Here is a 20,634-nt window from a genome sequence, read left to right on the forward strand (position 1 = left end):
TTTCTGAAGGCATACCACAACCAGCATTTGGCATAACAATGTCAGAAGGGCAAAAGGCGAAAATAGAAGCAATAAAGTTGAAAGATCTTAAAGCTAATAATTATTTATTCCAAGTCATAGATTGTTCAATTCTAGAAATAATTTTGTGCAAGGATACGTCGAGACACATTTGGGACTCCATGAAGAAAAAGTACCAAGGCTCTGCAAGAGCAAAGAGGCAATAGCTTCAAGCCCTTCGTACGGAGTTTGAAACACTTTGAATGAGGTCTGGTGAATCAGTTACAGATTATTTTTCACGAGTCATGGCAATTGTCGACAAGATGTGGATTCACGGCGATAAGTTAGACGATGTTACAATGGTGGAGAAAATTTTGTGCACAATGACTCCAAAATTCAATTTTGTTATATGTTCTATAGAGGAGTCCAAGGATATTGATGAACTCTCTCTCGATGAATTGCAGAGTTCTTTGCTGATTCATGAGCATAAACTCAACCAACAAGACCGAGATGAACAAGCATTACAAGTCTCGACCAACAATTACTCTTTGACTTCAAATAAATATGATCGAAAGCAGAATAAAGAACCAGCAACTTACAAAAGGCAACAACAATCCCAAATAGACAATCAGTCCTCTGAGTCTCTTAGAAGATGGAGAGGGAGAGGAAAAGGAAGAGGAAGAGGATGTGGGGAAGGAGGATCTCCTTCAAATACTCTTGAACCAAGAGACAAATCTAATGTAGAATGCTATCGTTGCCACATGTATGGACATTACAAATCTGAATGTCGTATTAACTTGTCTAAAACCCATGGAGAAAAATCACATTTTGCAGAAAATGAAGAGGAAGAAGTTTCTCTCTTGATAGTGTGTTATGACAAAGAAGAAATGAGCAAGAACATGTGGGATTTAGACACGGGTTGCAGCAACCATATGTGTGGTGACAAGTCTTTCTTCTCCAGTTTAGATGAATCACTACGAGACAATGTGAAATTTGGGAACAATTCTAAAGTGTCCATCATGGGAAAAGGAGAAGTAATTATCCAAACTAACAATTGAGGCACTCAAACCATTTCTAATATCCTATTTGTTCTAGATTTAAAGACCAACTTATTGAGTATTAGTCAGTTGCAGGAGAAGGATTATGAGGTTTCCATCAAGAATGATGTTTGTCAAATTCAAGATACCAAATTGGGCTTAATTGCTCAAGTGACGATGATAGTGAATTGAATATTTCCTCTCTATCTCAACAATGTTAAACAAACATGTTTTTATGCAAAATTAAAAGACATGGCTTAGTTATGGCATTTTCGCTACGATCATCTAAATTTTTCTTGTCTAAGAATACTTCAGCAGAACATGGTTGTTGGCCTTCTAAAATTATCAAGCACATTAGATGTCTATGAAGATTGCGTTGTGAGCAAATAACACCGAGAGCCACTTCCAAAAAGAAAAACTCGAAGAGCAAAGCAACTATTGGAGATTGTTCACTCCGACATTTGCAAACCAATCAATCATGTATTTAATGGAGGTAAACGATATGTTATTGCTTTTATTGATGATATAAGTAGAAAAACTTGGTTTTACTTCTTACAGGATAAGTATGAAGCTTTAATGGCTTTTAAAAGCTATAAAGCCATGGTTGAGAGAGAAGCATGCTATTCAATTCAAGTATTTCGGACCGATCGCGGAGATGAATATAATTCATATGAATTTAAAAAATTTTGTGAAGATCAAGGCATCAAAAAACAACTCATAACTGCCTACACTCCACAGCAAAATGGAGTATGCAAAAGAAAAAATCGCACAATCAAGAACATGGCGAGAAGTTTGTTAATAAAGAGTGAAATTCCAAAGAAGTTTTGGCTAGAAGCTGTAAACTAGAGTGTTCACATTTTGAATAGAAGTCCAACTCTCGCTGTTCGAAATATGACACTTGAAGAGACTTGATGTGGTAGAAGACCAAATATTAGTTACTTTAAAATTTTTGGGTGCATCGCTTACACTCACATTTTGAATGAGAAAAGAAAAAAGTTAGATGACAAGGGAGAAAAATATGTTTTTCTTGGTGTTAGTGATTGTTTAAAAGCTTATAAATTATATAATCCTAACACTAAGAAAATCATCATCAGTTGTGATGTAATCTTTGATGAAAAAAAGTTTTGAAAATGGAGTACAAATGGAGCTCCTATTCCTACAAATTTTGATGGAGAAAAAGATGAAGAAAAGCGGCATCCTGTGGAAAATCAACAAGAATCCACCATTATTCGAGCATAAGATGCAATTACGGTTGTAAGAGAACCAATGTCATCACAACCTAGACGAAGGCCAGCATGGATGTGTGATTATGAGGTAACGGGAATTGATCAACTTGAGGATCCTCTTATCCACTTCTCTCTCTTTACAGATTGTGATCTTGTCATTTTCGAAGAGGCTGTTAATCAATCAAAATGGAAGAAAGCCATGGATGATGACATTACAACTATAGAGAGGAACGACACTTGGGAGTTGACAAAACTTCCACAATGAGTGAAAACCATTGATGTAAAATTGGTATACAAGACGAAATTGAAGGAGAATGATGAAGTTGATAAAGACAAAGTGCATTTAATCGTGAGAGGCTACAAACAGGAATTTTGGATTGATTACAAGGAAGTATTTGCTCCCATTGCATTACATGATACAATCAGATAAATAATCTCATTGACAGCTCAAAATTCATGGCTTATTTTTTAATTAGACGTCAAATCAGTTTTCCTGCATAGTACAAAGTTTATAAGTTAAGGAAAGCTTTATACGGGCTAAAACAAGCTCCATGTGTTTGGTACAGTCATATTAAAGCACAATTTTTGAAGGAAGGTTTCAACAAATGTCTTTATGAACATTCATTTTTCATAAAATCAGAAGGTAGTGAGAGAATACTCATAGTCTGCTTGTATGTTGATGATTTAATCTATACTGAAAATGATAAAGCCATGTTTTACAACTTTAAGAAGTCAATGATGGTTGTATTTGATATGTCTAATTTGGGAATCAAGCATTAGTTTCTTGGTATATAAGTAGTTCAATCTACTGCATGTATCTTTACTTCTTAAAAAAAATATTCCCAAGACATGCTAGTTGTAAAGACCATGGAATTCTAAAGGAAATAAATCATAAATTAAGTACGGAAGCAAAATGATTAGTTAGGGTTTATACTCCTTACATAATAACTTAAAGTACCAAATAGTGCTATGAGAATTACCATTTTGAAGGAAATACAAAAAAATTAAGGAAATAAATGAAAAATAAATAAAACAAACATCCTACTCGCAATTCTCTTGTGGATCGGGTTCTGAATCCTGGTCCTCTTGATCTGAAATTGTTAAATAAGGAATGAGTTACAGTAGCCCAGTAAGAATATCACGTTACTCACTGACACAGAAATGAAGGTTGGTAGAAAAATCAAAACAACTAATGGAGCTCTTAATTAAACAAATTCATTTATCATAAACAAAATCTTTTACCATCTATTTATCGTAGTGAGATTTACAAACAACTTATAGAGACAATAACATAACACAGATCATGATTTTATATGTAATCGATTAAAACAACAATTTTATCCTTTATCAGCCTACTAGTATCTATGGGGTTCATAGGGATGTCCCCACAACGCGAAAATTATTTCTTTTAATATTTTCAATTAACGGGTCATCCCCATACCCCGTCCAGTATGAGTGTCAAACTACTAAATCTCAATATCTCGTCCGATATGAGGGTGAAATGGGTCGTTCCCATACCCCTTCCGGTATGAGTGCCAAATTATCAAATCTCGATACCCCGTTCGATATGAGGCAACGTTCACAGTAGGGTTCCCTATATACCCGATCCATCCACCATCTCCCAAGATATCAAGTAAGATTGTCGTTCCATCCATTCACTTAATCACATAATTTTTCGTTTTCTTTTAATTTCTATTTTTTCCAATTCAACGGTAAACACATAAAACAAACAATACATGCATTCAAAACTATAAAATCGATCAATCAGATATTATCATGCATTTAAACTATAAAAATAATCAACAAAAGTAATAGTAAATAATTTTCGGTTCTGCCACCATTAGTGACCCATAATTAATTATGGATACTTTTTAAATTGTAAAAAATACCGTATTATTGTTAATTTGACTTCAATTCCATAACAAAGAATAGAGTGAGAGATTCTTACTCAAATTGATATCCGAAAAGCTAAGCTTATTGATTGTGCCTATTGGCGGTTCTCAGGTTCTCTGAATTTTTTCTTCGGAGATTAAAACGCGCAACAATTACCTACAAATATCCTAAAAAAATCCAAAATCAGGTTCAGAATCCCTTTTTGACCAATTCAAGAATTCTGGCACGGCGGCTCCACCGTGCTTCAGCGATGGCGCCACTGTCTGCCGTGGCGGTCTGCCTCGAGTTGGCTATTTTCGTTGGTTTTGCATCAATCCCTATGGAAAAAAATGTTAAGAGGCCTCAGTTCACCCGAAAAAATGAAAAATCGAAACTCACCAGTGGCGGAGCTCTCCGGTATGGCGGCTCTGCCGGCTCATTTTTGCGGTTGGGTGTTTTGCTTCGGTCAACCTGTAGAGAAGGAAATGGTGATTACAATGATGAAAAAATTTTGCAGAATGGGAATCGAGAAGGGCCTCATTGGAGGCAGTTTTTACAATTTTTCACGACAGTGTCGCCGAACTTTACCCGCAGTTTTCGGCCAATCAGCTGGTCCTTTTGCTCTGATTTGACCATAGAGGTGATTAAAATTGAATTTCGAGTAAAGAAATTTTTTTTTACTTGTTTTGATGGTCGAAAGTGGCTCCGACGTAGTGGCGGGTGGCGGCGACTTCCTTCCCAGCGGCTGGGTCTTCTTCTCCGATGGAGGAGTCTGGTAGCTAGGGTTAGGGTTTAGTGTGAAGAGGGTTATTTATATCTGTTCTCATTTAATGTGGGTCGTCCATCGCGTTTGATATGGACTGTCCGATCACGATTAAATAGGGAGTCAATATGAGTTATTCATCGCTATTTAATCTGAAATGTCCGATCGTGTTTAAATAAAAAGTAGATCTAGACCGTTGATCGCATTTAAATTTGACCGTCTGATTGTGTTTGGGGAGGGAATGCATCTGGGCCGTCCGTGCGCGCGGAAGCGAATTTGGACCGTTCGATCGCGGGCACACAGATCGCCCCCGTGACCTCTCGCATGGCACCATATCAGCGTCCGTTGCCACGCGGCGGGTTCTAGTTCGTTGGGACTGCTGATCGGGCATCCTACATGGTACAACTTTCTCAAATTGAATTTTAACCCCTCAGTTTCTGATTTTTCTTTCAAAAATACCTCTAGAACTTAAATTTTCACATCTTTTTCCCAAAAATTATTTTTAATTTCATCATCCATCAAATTTTTTTTCATTTTTACACTAAATTAAAATTAAAAAAATTAAAAAGTTATATTTACAAATTAATTTAAATTATATAAAAAAAATTAATTTGGGTATTACAACTCTCATGCTCTTAAAAGAAATTTGGTCCTTCAAATTTATCTCTCTCATTTTCAATCGAACAGTTAGGGATATTGGATTTTAAATTCTGATTCTAGCTACCATATGGCCTCTCTCGGTGTGTGATTCTGCCATAGGACCTTAACAAATGAAATTTTCTGGTTGTGGAGTAATCTGTTCTTTCGATCCACAATATCGACCAATACTTCCTCGTAGGACAGATTCTCCTAGAGTGAAAAGGCTCGTGGGCCAAGACATGAGAGGGGTCCGGGTTGTACTTGCGAAGCATGGACACATGAAACACATTATGGACCCTGAAAAGTTCTGGAGGCAGTGCCAGTCTATAGGGGGCGATACCAATTCTGTTTAAGATTTTAAATGGCCCAATAAATCAGGGATTTAGTTTCACTCTCTTGTCAAACCTAATGATTCTCTTAAAATGAGTGACCTTAAGAAACACCCGATCGCCTTTCTCAAATTCCAAATCCCTCCTCCAGGTGTCCGCATAACTCTTATGCCTACTCTGAACCATCTAAATGTTCTTCTCGATCTTAACTATTTTGGTTGTAGTATCTTCTACAAGATCTGGGCCGAATAGTTTCCTATCACCAACTCCTTCCCAACATATCGGTGAACTGCATGGGCGGCCATACAACGCCTCATATGGAGTCATACCAATACTTGCTTGGTAGTTTTTGTGCAGGCGAATTCTATCAGGGGTAAATAGTCATCCCAATAGCCTCCGAAGTCATAAACACAAGCTCGGAGCATATCTTTAAGTATGCGGATTGTCTTTTCTGACGGTCCATGGGTCTGATGGTAGAATGCAGTACTAAGTGACAGTTTTGTTCGCATGACTTGCTAAAAACTAGACAAAAATCGAGAAGTGAACCTGGGGTCCTTGTTGGACACTACTGTCAGTGGCACTCTATGTAATCTAACTATCTCTCGGATATACATTCTTATTAACTTATCCAAGGGATTGATCATTCTGATGACCAAGAAGTGGGAAGACTTGGTAATTCGGTCAACAATTATCCAGATGACATCATGTCCTGAGTGTGCCTTAGGCAATCATGTCACGAAATCCATAGTGATGTGTTCTTATTTCCACTCTAGAATTTGTAATGGCTGAAGTAACACACCTGGACATTGATGCTCTACCTTGACCTGCTGACATACCAAACATTTAGAAACAAAATCAGCTACATCTCTTTTCATCTCGTTCTACCAAAATATGGGTCGCATACTTTGATACATTTTAGTGCTTCTGGGATGCATGACAAACTTTGAGCTATGGGTCTCTGTCATGATGTCCCTTTTTCAACTCACTGTTACCTAGAACACACACTCTATCCTAGAATCTAAGCAACCCATCGATAGAGACTCAAAATTTTGAATTAGCTTCATGTTCTGCATCTTTCTTGCGGGCTGCTCGGGTGGAATCGGTGGACTGAACTTCCTTTATTCTTTGGATTAACTCAGGTTGAATAGTTAGGTGCCCCAAACATGTGACTCTCTTCAGGTTCTGAAGCTGTACCTATTGTGCGGCCTATATCTGCCTGTATTCTGAAACCATCAAATGAGCTAATGTACCTGTACTTTTTTTTGTTGAGTACGTCGGCTACCACGTTACTCTTACCCGGGTGATATAAGATGTCACAATTATAATCCTTGAGGAGTTCTATCCATATTCTCATACGTATATTGAGATTCTTTTGAGTGAATATGTGTTTCAAGCTCTTATGATCGGTATAGATCTGAAATGTCTCCCCATATAAATAATGGCGCTAAGTCTTCAAAGTGTGGATAATTGCGGCAAGTTCTAAGTCATGGGTGTGGTAGTTTTTCTCATGACCCTTCAACTGCTTGAACCCTTAGCCAACTTCCCATGCTACATCAAAACACAACCCAACCATAAGTAGGAGGCATCACTATAAATTGTATACCCACCCGATCTGCTCGGCAAGGCCAACACAAGTGCGGTAGTCAACCGTTTCTTTAGTTTTGAAAAACTTCTTTCACAGTTCTCGTTCCACTCAAACTTGACGTTCTTCTTTGTGAGCCGAGTCAGAGGAGCAGCTATGCTAGAAAACCCTTCTACAAACTTGCAGTAATAACCTGTCATCCCTAGAAAGCTATAGATCTCCTTAACCGAGGTCGATTTTTTCCAACAGAGGACTGCTTCAACTTTTTTTGGGTTTACTGATACTCCATCCTTTGATATGATGTGTTCTAAAAAAGTAGTCTGCTCAAGGCAGAACTCACATTTACTCATCTTTGCATACAGTTTCTTCTCTTTGAGAACCTGAAAAACTTGAGTCAGATGGTGAACGTGTTCTTCTCTACTTTTCGAATAAACCAAGATATTATTGATAAACATAATGACAAACTGATCCAGGAATTGTCTGAAAATCTTGTTGGTTTTCAAATGGCATGACCAGGAACTCATAGTGTCCGTACCTGGTTCGAAATGCTATTTTAGGAATTTCTTCTGCTCTGATCTTTACCTGATAGTAACCTGAATGCAAGTCTATCTAGGTGAAGGTCTGGGCCCCCTACAACTGATCAAAGAGGTCATCGATCCTGATGAGGGGGTACTTGTTCTTGATCCTGACCCTATTCAGACCTCTGTAGTCAATATATAACCTCAACGTCCCATATCTTTTTCTTGCAAATGTGACTCCAATACCCCAATGGGACACACTATGTCGGATGAATCCATTGTCCAGCAATTCAGTGATTTGTTTCATCAGTTCTTCCATCTCAACACGACTCATGCGGTAAGGAGCAATCGAAATATGCTGTGTGCCTGGCTGAAGGCCTATGGTGAATTCGACATCTCTGTTCACTGGCAGTGCAGGTAATTTATCCGGAAACACATTTAGAAAGTTTCGGACTACTGGAATATCTTAAATACAAATTTTTTTCTTGGTTTACCTAATTAGAGACAACAGCTGGGTTAAAGTACTTTATAATAAGAAAATTTGCCATGAGAGAATAAATGTTAAGGAATTTTATTAATTTGTAAATGACTCCTCATTAGAAGGGTTGAATACAACTTTCTTGCTAAAATAATCTATGGTGGCGTGATACGCCGTTAGCCAGTTCATTCATAAAATTACATCAAAGTCCTTTATGTCAATTTCTATTAGGTCCACACTCAATTTTTTATATGCTATATTTATGATACAGGCTCTATATACAACCTCCCCCCAGTAGTGTCCTACTCCCAGGAGTATATACAAATAATACAAAATCAAGTTTCTCGAGTAATACATTTAATTTTGATACAAAAATAGGTGAAACAACTGAATGTGATGCACCAATATCAATCAAAACATGAACAAGATGGTTACAGATAGTGTTCATACCCTATACCACGTTTGAGTTGGTTTTTGCATCTTGCTGAGTGAGATTGTAAGCCCTGCCCTGGATAGGAGGTCTGACCTAGTTCTGGTTCCTTTGGCACTCCCTTGCATGATGTTGGACTTTTCCACATATGTGGTAGGTGTTGTTGAGGCGATAAGAGGGTCGGTCCCCATGATCTTTGCTACAGTGTTGACAGATCTTACTGCGTCCTGCTGCTGTAACCTGAGGGGGAGCCTAAGTCATCGGTCGGGGTCTCTTGTTTTGTTAAACAAGTGCAGTAGGTGCTGATCTGTGGTGTGGAGCCGAATGCCTGGGGTTCCCTACTACTGGAGGAAAAGTGCGAAGGTTACTCTCTACTAACTGTGCCTTGGCCAGAACTACTGAATAAGTATTGAGCTCGAGCACATACAACTACTGTCTGATCTCAGGACGGAGACCCCACTCGAATCTTCTAGCCTTCTTGCCTTCATCTATCATGCTCTCAGGAGAATATTGGCCCAACTCTAGGAACCTGCGAGTATATTCTGATACAGTCATGTTCTCCTGGACCAAGTGTGCAAACTTCCTCTTCTTCAGATGTCGGAGATGCTCTGGAAGGTACTTTGCATGAAAGACTGTCAGAAATTGTTCCCAAATGACTGGAACAGGCAAGGTGGCCTGCTTGAGTTACCATCAGCATGTAGGTAACAAGGATGACTTTCTGTTCAGGAATCACACCAAGGGTTGTGAAAACCTTCTCTGTCTCAGCTAACCAGTACTCGACATCTTCAAAGGAGGATCCCCCTGTAAAAGTAGATGGATTTAGTCTTTTATACATTTTAATTAGCTTGGTTCCATCATAGGAGGAGTTGGGTCCCGTGGAAGAGGGACTGGACTGTGCTGAGGATATAATAGATGACCCTGCAGTAGTACTTGATGATACGGTGGAGGTATTGGATTGTACTGTGGTGGTGCCGGGTGATGCAGTTGGGGCACCGGGCCATACTGTGGTGGTGCCAGGTGGTACTGTGGCTGGAGCACCGGATTATACTGTGGTGGTGTCGGGTGGTACTGTAGAGGAGTAGGGTCATACCGGAGTGGCTTGGGATCCTTTCGCTACAGGGGTGGCTCAACCTTTGGCAACGGGAGAGGGTCAGGTAGCTCCCTCCTTTCCTCCTGGGCCTGCTAGGTAGCAATGAGTATCTCTAGCATCTCAAATAATCGGTCAACATGCTCTCTAAGTGAACCCTCCTGGGCTGCTCAATTTAGTGGGAGTCTTCCTCTCCTCATCTATCTGTACTTGCATTTCATAAGGAATGATTGAGTAATAATTCATTATTTTTAATGTTTCCTAAGGATTTTGTGTAAGGAATAGGGTCTGAGAAATGTGGCATTTATACCAACTGTAATGACTTTGGAATTTCAAAGGAAATAAATCATAAATTAAGTGCGGAAAAAAATAATTAGTTGGTTTACATTCCTTACACAATAACTTAAAGTATCAAATAGTACTATGAGAAATACTCTTTTGAAGGAAATACAAAAAAATTAAGAAAACAAACGAAAAATAAATAAAACAAGCATCCTACTCAAAACCCTCTTGTGGATTGGGTTCTGGATCCTGGTCCTCTTAATCTGAAATGGTTAAATAGGGAATGAACTACATTAGTCCAGTAAGAATATCACACTACTCACCAATACATAAATGAAGGTTGGTTAAAAAATCAAAACAACAATAGAGCCCTTAATTAAATAAATTCATTTATCATAAACAAAATCTTTTACCATCTACTTATCATAGTGATATTTACAAACAACTTATAGAGATAATAACATAACACAGATCATGATTTCATATGTAATCGATTTGAACAATAATTTTATCCTTTATCAGCCTATTAGTATTTATGGGGGTTCATAGAGATGTCCCCAAAATGTGTGAACCCTTTCCTTTAACATTTTTAATTAACGGGTCGTCCCCATACACTGTTTGGTATAAGCACCATACTACTAAACCTCAATCCCTCATCCGGTATGAGGGTGAAATGGGTCATTTTCATACCCCGTTCGGTATGAGGCAACGTCCACGGTAGGGTTCCCTTTGTACCCACTTCGTCCACCATCTCACAGGATATCCAATAAGGCTTCTGTTTCATCATTCACTTAATCATGCAATTTTTCTTTTTCCTTTAATCTCTATTTTTTTCAATTCAACCGTAAACACATAAAACAAATAATAGATGCATTCAAAGCTATAAAATCGATCAATTAGATACTATCATGCATTTAAACCGTAAAAACAATCAACAGAAACAATAGTAGATAATTTTCGGTTCTAGCTTCATTAATGACCCATAATTAGTTATGGATACTTTCTAAATTATACAAAACATCATATTATTGTTAATTTGACTTTAATTCTATAACATAGAATAAAGTGAGAAATTCTTACTCAAATTGGTGTCTGAAAAACTAAATTATTGACTGTGCTTCAGGCAGTCCTCGGATTCTCTGAATTTTTTCTTCGGGGATTAAAACGCTCAACAATTACTTATAAATATCCCAAAAAAACCTAAAATCAGTATCAGGACCCTTTTTTGGCCAATTCCAGAATTTTGGCACGGCGGCTCCCTTATGCTCCAGCGGCGAGCGGCGGCGGTTTGCCTCAAGTTGGCTATTTTTGGCCTTTTTCGGGTGAATTCGGTCGATTTTGCATCAATTCCTACGAGAAAACACGTTAAGGTGCCTCGATTGGCCCAAAAAAATGAAAAACCAAAACTCACCAGTGGCGGGGCTCTCCGGTGCGACAGTTCTGCTGGCTCACTTTTGCGATTGGGTGTTTTGCTTTGGTCAACTTGTAGAGAAGGAAATGGTGATTACAACGGTGGAAAAATTTCGTAGAACGGGAATCGAAAAAGGCTTCATCGGAGATAATTTTTTATAATTTTCTACGGTGGCGCCGTCGGACTTTACTCGCAATTTTCAACCAGTCCTTTTGCTCTAATTTATCCATTGGGGTGTTTAAAATTGAATTCCGAGCAAGGAGAGAAATTTTTATCTCTTTTGGCAGTCGGAAATGGCTCCAGCGCGGCGGCAGGTGACGGCGGCGGCTTCCTTCTCGGCGGCTGGGTCTTCTTTTTCGACGAGGAGGTCTGGCGGCTAAGGTTAAAGTTTGGTGTAAAGAGGGTTATTTATATTTGTCCCCATTTAATTTGGATCGTCTATCGTGTTTGATCTGGACTATCCGATCACGATTAAATAGGGAGTGAATGTACAACTGTTCATCGCAATCTGATCTGGATCATCTGATCTCGTTTAAATAAAAAGTAGATCTGAACTGTTAATCACGTTTAAATCTGACTGTCCGATCGTGTTTAGGGAGGGAACGCATCCGGACCATCCGTGCGCGCGTGAATGAATCTGTGTCGTTCGATTGCGGGCACGTGGATCGCCCGCGTGGCCTCTTACGTGGCACCGCGTCAGCGTCCGTTGCCACACGACGCGTTCTGATTTGTCGGGACTACTGATCGAGCATCCTACATGGCATAACTTTCTCAAATTATATTTTGACTCACAGTTTCTAATTTTTCTTTCAAAAATACTCTCAGAATCTAAATTTTCACCATTTTTTCTAAAATTATTTTTAATTTCATCCTCCATCAAATTTCTTTCATTTTTACACTAAATTAAAAATTAAAAAATTATATTTATAAATTAATTTAAATTACAAAGAAAAAATTTAATTTGGGTAGTACACTAGTTAAGTTTTAAATGAAGGACTGCAACTCTACTTGTACACCAGAAAAAACGGGGTTGAAACTTTTCAAAGATTCTCAAAGTAAAAGAATTAATTATACATTTTACAAGCAAATGGTGGAGAGCTTAATGTATTTAACTACTACAAGACTAGATATAATGCATGTTGTAAGCCTCATTAGCAGATTTATGGATTGCCCAACGGAAATATGTCTCTTAATTGCAAAACAATCTTCATATACTTGCAAGGAACAATTGATTATGGCATCATGTATAAGAAGGGAGAAAAAATAGAGTTGTTTGGTTTACAGAGAGTGACTATGCTAGAAATCCAGATGATAAAAAAAGCACATTTGGTAATGTCTTCATGATGTGGTCTGGAGCAGTCTCATGGTCTTCAAAGAAGCAAGCAATAGTCACTTTGTCGACAACCGAAGCCGAATTTGTAGCAGAAAGTTCGTGTGCGTGCCAAGCTGTTTGGCCAAGGAAAATTCTTGCAGCACTTCACTTCAAACAAAAGGGAGTTACAATCATTTTTTGTGACAACAATTCTGCAATTAAGTTGTCCAAAAACCCAATTCTTCATGGGAGGAGTAAGCACATAGATGTTCGGTACCATTTTCTATGAGATCTTACAAAGAATGAAACAATTGATCTTGTGTACTACAAAAGTGAGAATCAAGTTGCTGATATGGGTACAAAGGCCCTCAAACAATCGAACAATAGATGTCTGGTACCATTTTCTATGAGATCTTACAAAGAATGAAGCAATCGATCTTGTATACTGCAAAAGTGAGGATCAAGTTGCTGATATGTTTACAAAGGCCCTCAAACCAAGTGCATTTCAGAAGCTCAGAAAGTTATTTGGAGTTTGTTCAAAGAGTTCAATTTAATTCAGATTTTGTTTTATATTTAAACTAATAATTAGTTATTAGTTTAAGAGAGTATATTAGATAATTAGTCAGTAGCATTTAACATGTGTTTAATAAGTTAAGAAATTAGGTGTGATAAATATGCAAAAACTCAATAAATAAGTTTGATTTATATTTTGAATTCGTTGGATCCAATTTTATAATTAATTAGTTTGTGTAAAACTTATTTAAAAGGTTGTTGCTTAATGAAAAGAAGAGCATTGCATTTCTTTCATATTCTTTCACTTACTCTTGCTGCCATTTTAACAATTAGACATGTTAACCTAAATGAATTTTTTTTATACTCCTGATCAACCAAAAATTGGAGACTGAAAATTAAATAACTAAAAAGAAAGTTTGGTTTATGGATTAAAAATAAAACTTATAACAAAATAAGTAATTATCCTAGCGATTTTCATTTTAAAATATATATTTTTTTTAAATCAAACTAAATTTAAACAGACAAATGCTTTTTTTTTTTTTTAGAAAAAAAGCTCCAAACTACTAAAGTTTTTTAGAAACTTAAAATAAAAATTAAACTATTTCCATTTTGAAATTTTAAAAGCAGAAACTGTAAAACATTTAGATCAAAATCAACTACAACAGAAGATTTTCATAGCAGCATTGCGTATATGTAAATATAACATTTGTATAGTAAATCATATGACTGAGATTGATGACTGATACAAATGTAAGACACATTATACTCTACCCATATATACTACTAATAGAAAATCTATCTAGGGTAGTTCACTGGTGGTTCCAAGCTCCCAACAAGAATCCCAAGGTCAATGTCTTTGTCTTCGAACTTTTTGATGAAGGGATGACTCTGTAAGCAGAAAGAAAAGGATACCAAAGTCTCAACTTTCTTTTCTGGCCATTAGGATTAATGCTTCGTACGTATATATATATTGTTATATGTATTCGTCTGTATCAATATATTACTTACCAAGAGATCCAAAGAGGATGATCTATCTCGAGGATCCTTTTGTATGCTGCCAGTGCAAAGGACAGAAATCAGCAAAACCATTTGTATGAACATTCTGAAGTTTAGAAGTAAATCTATGATAAAAATTATTCTTCTAACAATGACAACATCCATTTCCTCAAATAATAATAAAAGTAATAATAATAATAATAATAATAATAACAACAACAATAACAACAACATCCAAATTTTAAGATTAATCTATGGCGAGCCTAATAATATATTTGCAATGTCAGGAATGTAATTGTAAACAGACCAGAAGCAGAAAATATCTAGCGTAACATAAAGACCTTATTGTATGCATGGGATAGATGGGTTAAACATTATTCATCATAGCGTGAAAGTTTCTAGAGTCTACCAACAAGCAGGTATGAATTATCTTTTCTCTTGAGAAATAGCATCATATTGAGTAGACTTCCTGATTTTAGATTTGAAGAATTTTTTTTTATCTGAATGAAAGCTAATTGTAGTTTGTTCGACCATGAGGATTTGGAATTGTCAGCAAAATGGAAACAACTGAATTTTTTAAGGGAGGCATAAAAAATGGACTTCAAACTAATAATGAAAAGGACTCACTTGAAGTGACACATTAGAAGACACAATCTTCGTGACTTCTTGTGGTCTAAAATTAAAAAGATTCTCTAGTTAAGGATGGTCTAGGATTGCACTTAGATTTGCACTTACAAGCCTAGGCAACAAATGGTATTTGGTGCAGGCTTCAAAACAAAAAAGAAGGCTAGACCAGATTGAGTAGACTGGAACTAGGAGTGCAAGTACTGATAAACAAAATAAGAAAGTAAACTCATTGAAAATTCATGATTTCCTTTTATGGAAAAGTACAAATTTATCTTATGCAGCTTATTACCAGGCTGATACAAAAGAGCAGAATTCTGGGGAGAACTGATCTGGAGGAGCAGAAGGGGGTGGACTATTCACAATTGCTTCCAAAAGCTCATAGAAACTAGGGCAGCTTTGCTGATCTTCAGATCGTATATAAGGAAAGCGCCCTATAGCACACTCAAGTACCACCATTCCCAGACTCCAAATGTCACTGCTGTAATCATATGTGCTCCCGCTGATTCTCTCAGGCTAAAATAGAAGAAAAAAATAGTTACATTTTGAGATGTGGATCAAATATGTGGTATCCACAATTAATATAAACATGGAAAACAGACGTGCCAAAAGTGACTGAATTGATTCAGACTCGTAACTTATTATTATTATTATCTTTCAGGTTAAGATCTTACAAAAGATTTAGAAGAACAAAGATTCTACATACCGACATATAGTTGTAGGTCCCGACAAATGTATCCCTTTGGCCCATAGAGCTAGCTAACACTGCACTCACCCCAAAATCAGTAATTTTCACTTCACCTTTATGATTTACCAGCAGGTTGGATGGCTTTATATCTCTATGTATAACATGCCTTTCGTTGTGCAAGTATACAAGGCCTTGTAAAACCTGAAACTCAGAAATAACTTGTTTGAGCCATGTCAACTACTCTGATGAGTAGCTGAATATTTTTGAATGCCACAGAGGCTCACAAACCTGCTTGCATACAACAGCAAGGTATGGTTCGAGAATTGTCTTAACTTGTCTGATAACATCTGCTAGAGATCCACGGTCCATGTACTCTAATACAAGAGAAATCACTCCATTGTGATAGAATGAATGATAGCAAACTACAACATGTGGACATTGTGATGCTTGGTTTATTTTTAGTTCCTGCACAATTTGTTTGCGGATTTCCTCTTGTATAGTCATCTGGATGGCCTGCATTTCATGACATTATTTCTTGACTGAAATCAAAGTTCTTGCTCTGAAGCAGCTTATCAGTTAAGAACTGCTTAATGTGTTTATCTCATAAATAGGAAAGGACTCACTATCATTAATTTTTTAAGGGAAAATGTTTCTTTAGGAACTCTGAAAGGAAGTGTTAATGTTCTAAAAGAGTGACCAAGCATTACAATCGAATTAATTCAGCATATCAGAAGAAGGAAAAATGCTGCTCAATTTTGACTATAGGTTTTAAAGATTAACAACCCGATTTTAACACTAATGCACCAAAACGAAAGTGAAGTCAGCTTTTAGGTTATTCATTGTACTCCTCTATGCAACTACGTGAAGCAATTAATCATCTATTAGATTTAGTAAAAAAGAAACAAGGTAATCTCCAATCCATTCATGTGATATTATTACTGGATATTGAAATATTTACAACTTTGACTGCCAAGTCATACTCTTAATGAAGGTACTGGATCTTAACTTATTCACCCATTCTTCCTTTTTCTTACGAGTTACTTACATGCTTTACTTACATGAGTAACAAATTCGGCAAATGCTACCTTCTATTTATCTAAATGTTAAAAGTCTCGTTTCTTTACTTAATATGCTATTCATGGGTAGTCAGTATGTGTTCATTAAGCACAAGGTGAGATGGCTGAAATTAGCAACTTCTATGCTTCTCAGGAACAAAAGGCAGAAGCACATAAAATCTAAAACTATCTAGAAACAGGGTAAGACAAGTTAGAAAACATAAAAGATAAATTCCAGTGAGTCAGAAAGCAAGTAAAGAAAACTAAAAATGCAATAAAAAGTATCTGGTTTGGTAGTATAATTACCTTCAAAGCAAACAATTTACCAACCCATTTATGACGGACAAGTTGCACCACACCACCACTTCCCTTTCCAATGACTTTAACGGTCTCCAGATCTTCCAGCAAGAACTCAAAATCAAGTTCCTTGCAGTCAGAAGGCTATAACATAGGCAAGAAAGACAGATAGTTTGACTTTTCCAAACCATATAGACCAAAAATTACACATAATCATGAAAAGAAGAAAATAATAACGGAGGAAGTTATTGAGGAGAAGGTAAAATAACACAAAAGAGCTTTTGCTACCAGCAATTTTATAGGATTGGTCATTACAGAAGAGTTCAATCCTATGTTTGATGGTACAAACTTATACTTAGAACTGAACCAAAAAGTAATGCACAAAGAACAAGTTTGTCCTCAACTTTTTTTAGAATTTTTGCTTGATGACAATTTCGTGAGGTGGAAGATTCGTGCTATTGTTTTAATGCTATTGACCTCCAATAAGTGTAAAACATCTTGAGGATGAGTTCATTATGCCATATTTGTCATTTCCTTCTTTCAATTCTCTTGTATTTTAGAAGCCTGAACTATTAGTTACTGAATTCTTGAGGTAGGCTATATTGTGTGTCTAGAAATTTTGATAATTATGCAAACTTTAATCAATATCAGATGATTAATTTCCTTGGGAATTCTCTTCTTCTTCTCAGTCCCTTTGTGATATCCAGTTTCATATTGAAAAGAGAGATAACTATTTCTATATGATAATTCAAATGACATACTATTAATAAATTTATATTAAACTTTTAAGGGCAAGTGGTTACAATCTGAAACTTGTTAAGCTAGTGGTTGTTAGACTCGGAAAGTTAAAAATAGCATCAGAACACATGTCAGTACGGTGACTCCAGTTTGATATAGTTCTAAAGTTTGTGAGTTTTTAAGTTATAATTTGTAATAATTATGTAATTCTGATGAGAACATCAAAAATTTAAATAATAAAAATTGTGATACATTAATTTTACATAAGAAAAATGTGTCATTGTTACTTTTCATAAGTGTTAACGAAAACATTAAAAATTTAAGTAATAGAAATTGTGATATTTCAATTCCATATTATAAAAAATATATAATTTTACCTTCCCGATGAGAATTTAAGTGACACACTACTAATAATTTTAAAATAAGTTTTTCGAAAGTCAATGTTTTCAGCCCGAAATTGTTTGGTTAGTGATTCTTGGGTCTAGAATGTCTCACATTACTTCTTTTAAGTCCAGTCCTAATTCTATCTATTAACTATTATTCATTGTTCATGTTAGGATCATCATAAATAAATATGGTCTATTATTTTTTTAAAAAAATTAATTTTTTATATAGATAGTTTGAATTTTATTATAAGCTTGACTAACTAAATTAAAAAAGTATTAAAATCGTTATTATTATTACTAAATAATAAAATAATACTAATTTAATATATTTGTGTACACATATACATTACTATTGTTTTCAATTCCACAAAATATTAAAGTAAACATGGAAATTATATCGATGACAATTTAATAACTATATATTATGTTTTGTATTTTTTACTTATCATCAAACAAAATATAGAACCAGTTTGTTTAAATCGATCTCATTCTACCAAGACATTACTTTACATTGTCTTGTTCTATATTTGCTTATTTAGTTCTATTTTGTTCAATTTATTTAATTTCATCAAACACTAAAAGTACACCCAATAAGGGGCAAAATGTTGAGAATCAGATCATGTCTTAATTGATATCGTGAGTGTTTTATCTAGGTACCCTTAAGCTTTACCTACAGCCATAAGAATGAGAAGATTGCTATTCAAAGGCTTGTGATTTGGTTAAAGTTGATCATATTGATCAAACCAAAATATTAATGAAAAGAAGAAAGTGAAGAAAAGCTAAGGACATGAAAATTATTTTGTGGTTGAGCTATGCCTTATATTCGCTAAGATCATTAAGAACGAGAAACTATTCAACGAAAAAATTTAAACTAATTGCTTCTCTTGAGTTTTAAGCAAAGAAGTGAAATATACACGGCTAAGTATTTGACTTGACGTAGAAAAGACTTTGATCCAAATTACCAAAACACTAAGGGTTCTTAGTTTTCAGATGATAACTAAATGACCTTAGGAAAATTTATTGTGGACCTAAATCAATGGAAGCTTACACGAGATTCTTTCTCTTCAGATATGAGACGCAAACCTTTCTGATTTAAAAGCAAATCCCCGTCATGAAATGTACCACTTGCAGTCCTGAAAATTAGCAGAAGAGAAAATACAATTGACTATAAAATCTAACCAAAAATAAATTTAAATACAGATAAATACCATTAAAAAACATATATCGGTTACAACGAGCGTGGTCTAATGGTGAACAGCGAATTTAGCAGCCCAGGACCCCAGTCATTCAATAATTGTGAATTTCACGATTATAGAGGTTAAGTCTGGATTTTACGATTACAGAGTCACTTAGTAATTCTAGATTTCTATTTTATAGGGACGATATTGAAGCTTAACAACGAAATTTTGGATTCTCTTGGATCTTTTTGTACTTCCACATAGCCAAAGAGAGGCCAAGTGCAGGAAATCAAAATATAGAAGCAAGAAAGGGAGATAATTAATCAAGAGAAGAGGAAAGGGGGAAAAAGATGTGTAGAAGTGCAGAGATAACGAAATCAAAATGTGATCATGATATGAAAGTAAACTTACAAGAAGGAAGAAATTGGGGTTTCTTGAGCTGGAACAGAGAGCTTAAGTTGCTTCAATGGTGTTTTGGTCTTCATGGCGTCTGACTGAGTCGATTGGTCTCTTGTCTAGGGTTATAACCTGGAACTGAGAGAGAGAGAGAGAGAGAGAGGGGGAAGTGAATTAGAGGAGGATGTTTTGTTTTTAATGAGAAATAGTCGTTAAAAAGTATTTGAGAAGAATTCAAATGAGAAAGACCGCGCAAAAGTTATTTGTTAAAATAATTATTACTTATTTATGTACAAATTGAGGGAAAAAAAAAAAAGAGAAAAAATCCCATGCGACCGTACCTACTCTATCATTATTGATTAGTCCTCCGGCTTTAATTTTATTTGTTAATTTTCAAAATTACAACTACATTTTCTTTAGTTTGGTTTATTTTGTAATATCTTCAATATTTAAGAAACCATTTGAATTGAATTATTATTTTCCTTAATTTTTAATGATCTAAAAAATAAACATTTTAACCCATAATCTGCAGTCCAGTCTGCCCCAACTAACCGTATTAGACTGTTTCTTCCCTAACCCGGCCCCAACTTGCAGCAGGCCTGAAAAATCCACCTCATTCATTCATTCATCCGTCTGTATCTGCCAAGCGGCTCAAACCACATCAAAAATAACTACCTCAAAGGGGAGTCATGATCTGGCTCTGCCGCCACCGCCGCCGTGAAGATGATGTCATGATATGAAGAAGCGGGGCAAGGCCAGTGAAAAGCAAGGATGGAAAGAGGGGGGTGGGTTCAAACCCG

The 20,634-nt window shown here is 36.1% G+C and overlaps 2 protein-coding genes across 2 annotated transcripts; one reads left to right on the forward strand and one right to left on the reverse strand.

Annotated features, from left to right (window-relative positions):
• Positions 1-302: 302 nt before the first annotated feature.
• On the forward strand, positions 303-1,055 carry LOC148252923 (uncharacterized). The gene has a single exon (XM_088207811.1). The coding sequence runs from the start codon at positions 303-305 to the stop codon at positions 1,053-1,055; it is 753 nt and encodes a 250-aa protein (XP_088063937.1).
• Positions 1,056-14,128: 13,073 nt separating this feature from the next.
• Positions 14,129-20,031, reverse strand: MKK6 (MAP kinase kinase 6). Its single transcript, XM_022039222.2, has 8 exons — positions 19,850-20,031; positions 19,309-19,393; positions 17,146-17,280; positions 16,073-16,297; positions 15,803-15,985; positions 15,389-15,612; positions 14,485-14,530; positions 14,129-14,364 (listed from the first exon to the last, which is right to left on the reverse strand). The coding sequence occupies exons 1-8, from the start codon at positions 19,921-19,923 to the stop codon at positions 14,272-14,274; spliced, it is 1,065 nt and encodes a 354-aa protein (XP_021894914.1). The 5' UTR covers positions 19,924-20,031; the 3' UTR covers positions 14,129-14,271.
• Positions 20,032-20,634: the final 603 nt, after the last annotated feature.

The sequence above is a fragment of the Carica papaya genome, chromosome 7 (assembly GCF_054855325.1).
Source record: "Carica papaya isolate Zhongbai chromosome 7, ASM5485532v1, whole genome shotgun sequence".
Lineage (NCBI taxonomy): Eukaryota > Viridiplantae > Streptophyta > Magnoliopsida > Brassicales > Caricaceae > Carica > Carica papaya.

Excerpts from the sequence above, each read along its gene's own strand:
- LOC148252923 (XM_088207811.1), top strand. The coding sequence starts at position 303 with ATGGCAATTGTCGACAAGATGTGGATTCACGGCGATAAGTTAGACGAT.
- MKK6 (XM_022039222.2), bottom strand. The coding sequence starts at position 19,923 with ATGAAGACCAAAACACCATTGAAGCAACTTAAGCTCTCTGTTCCAGCT. Across the intron at positions 19,394-19,849 it reads ACCCCAATTTCTTCCTTCTT|GACTGCAAGTGGTACATTTC; the intron begins GTAAGTTTACTT and ends GCTAATTTTCAG. Across the intron at positions 14,531-15,388 it reads TGCTCTTTTGTATCAGCCTG|CATACAAAAGGATCCTCGAG; the intron begins GTAATAAGCTGC and ends TTGCACTGGCAG.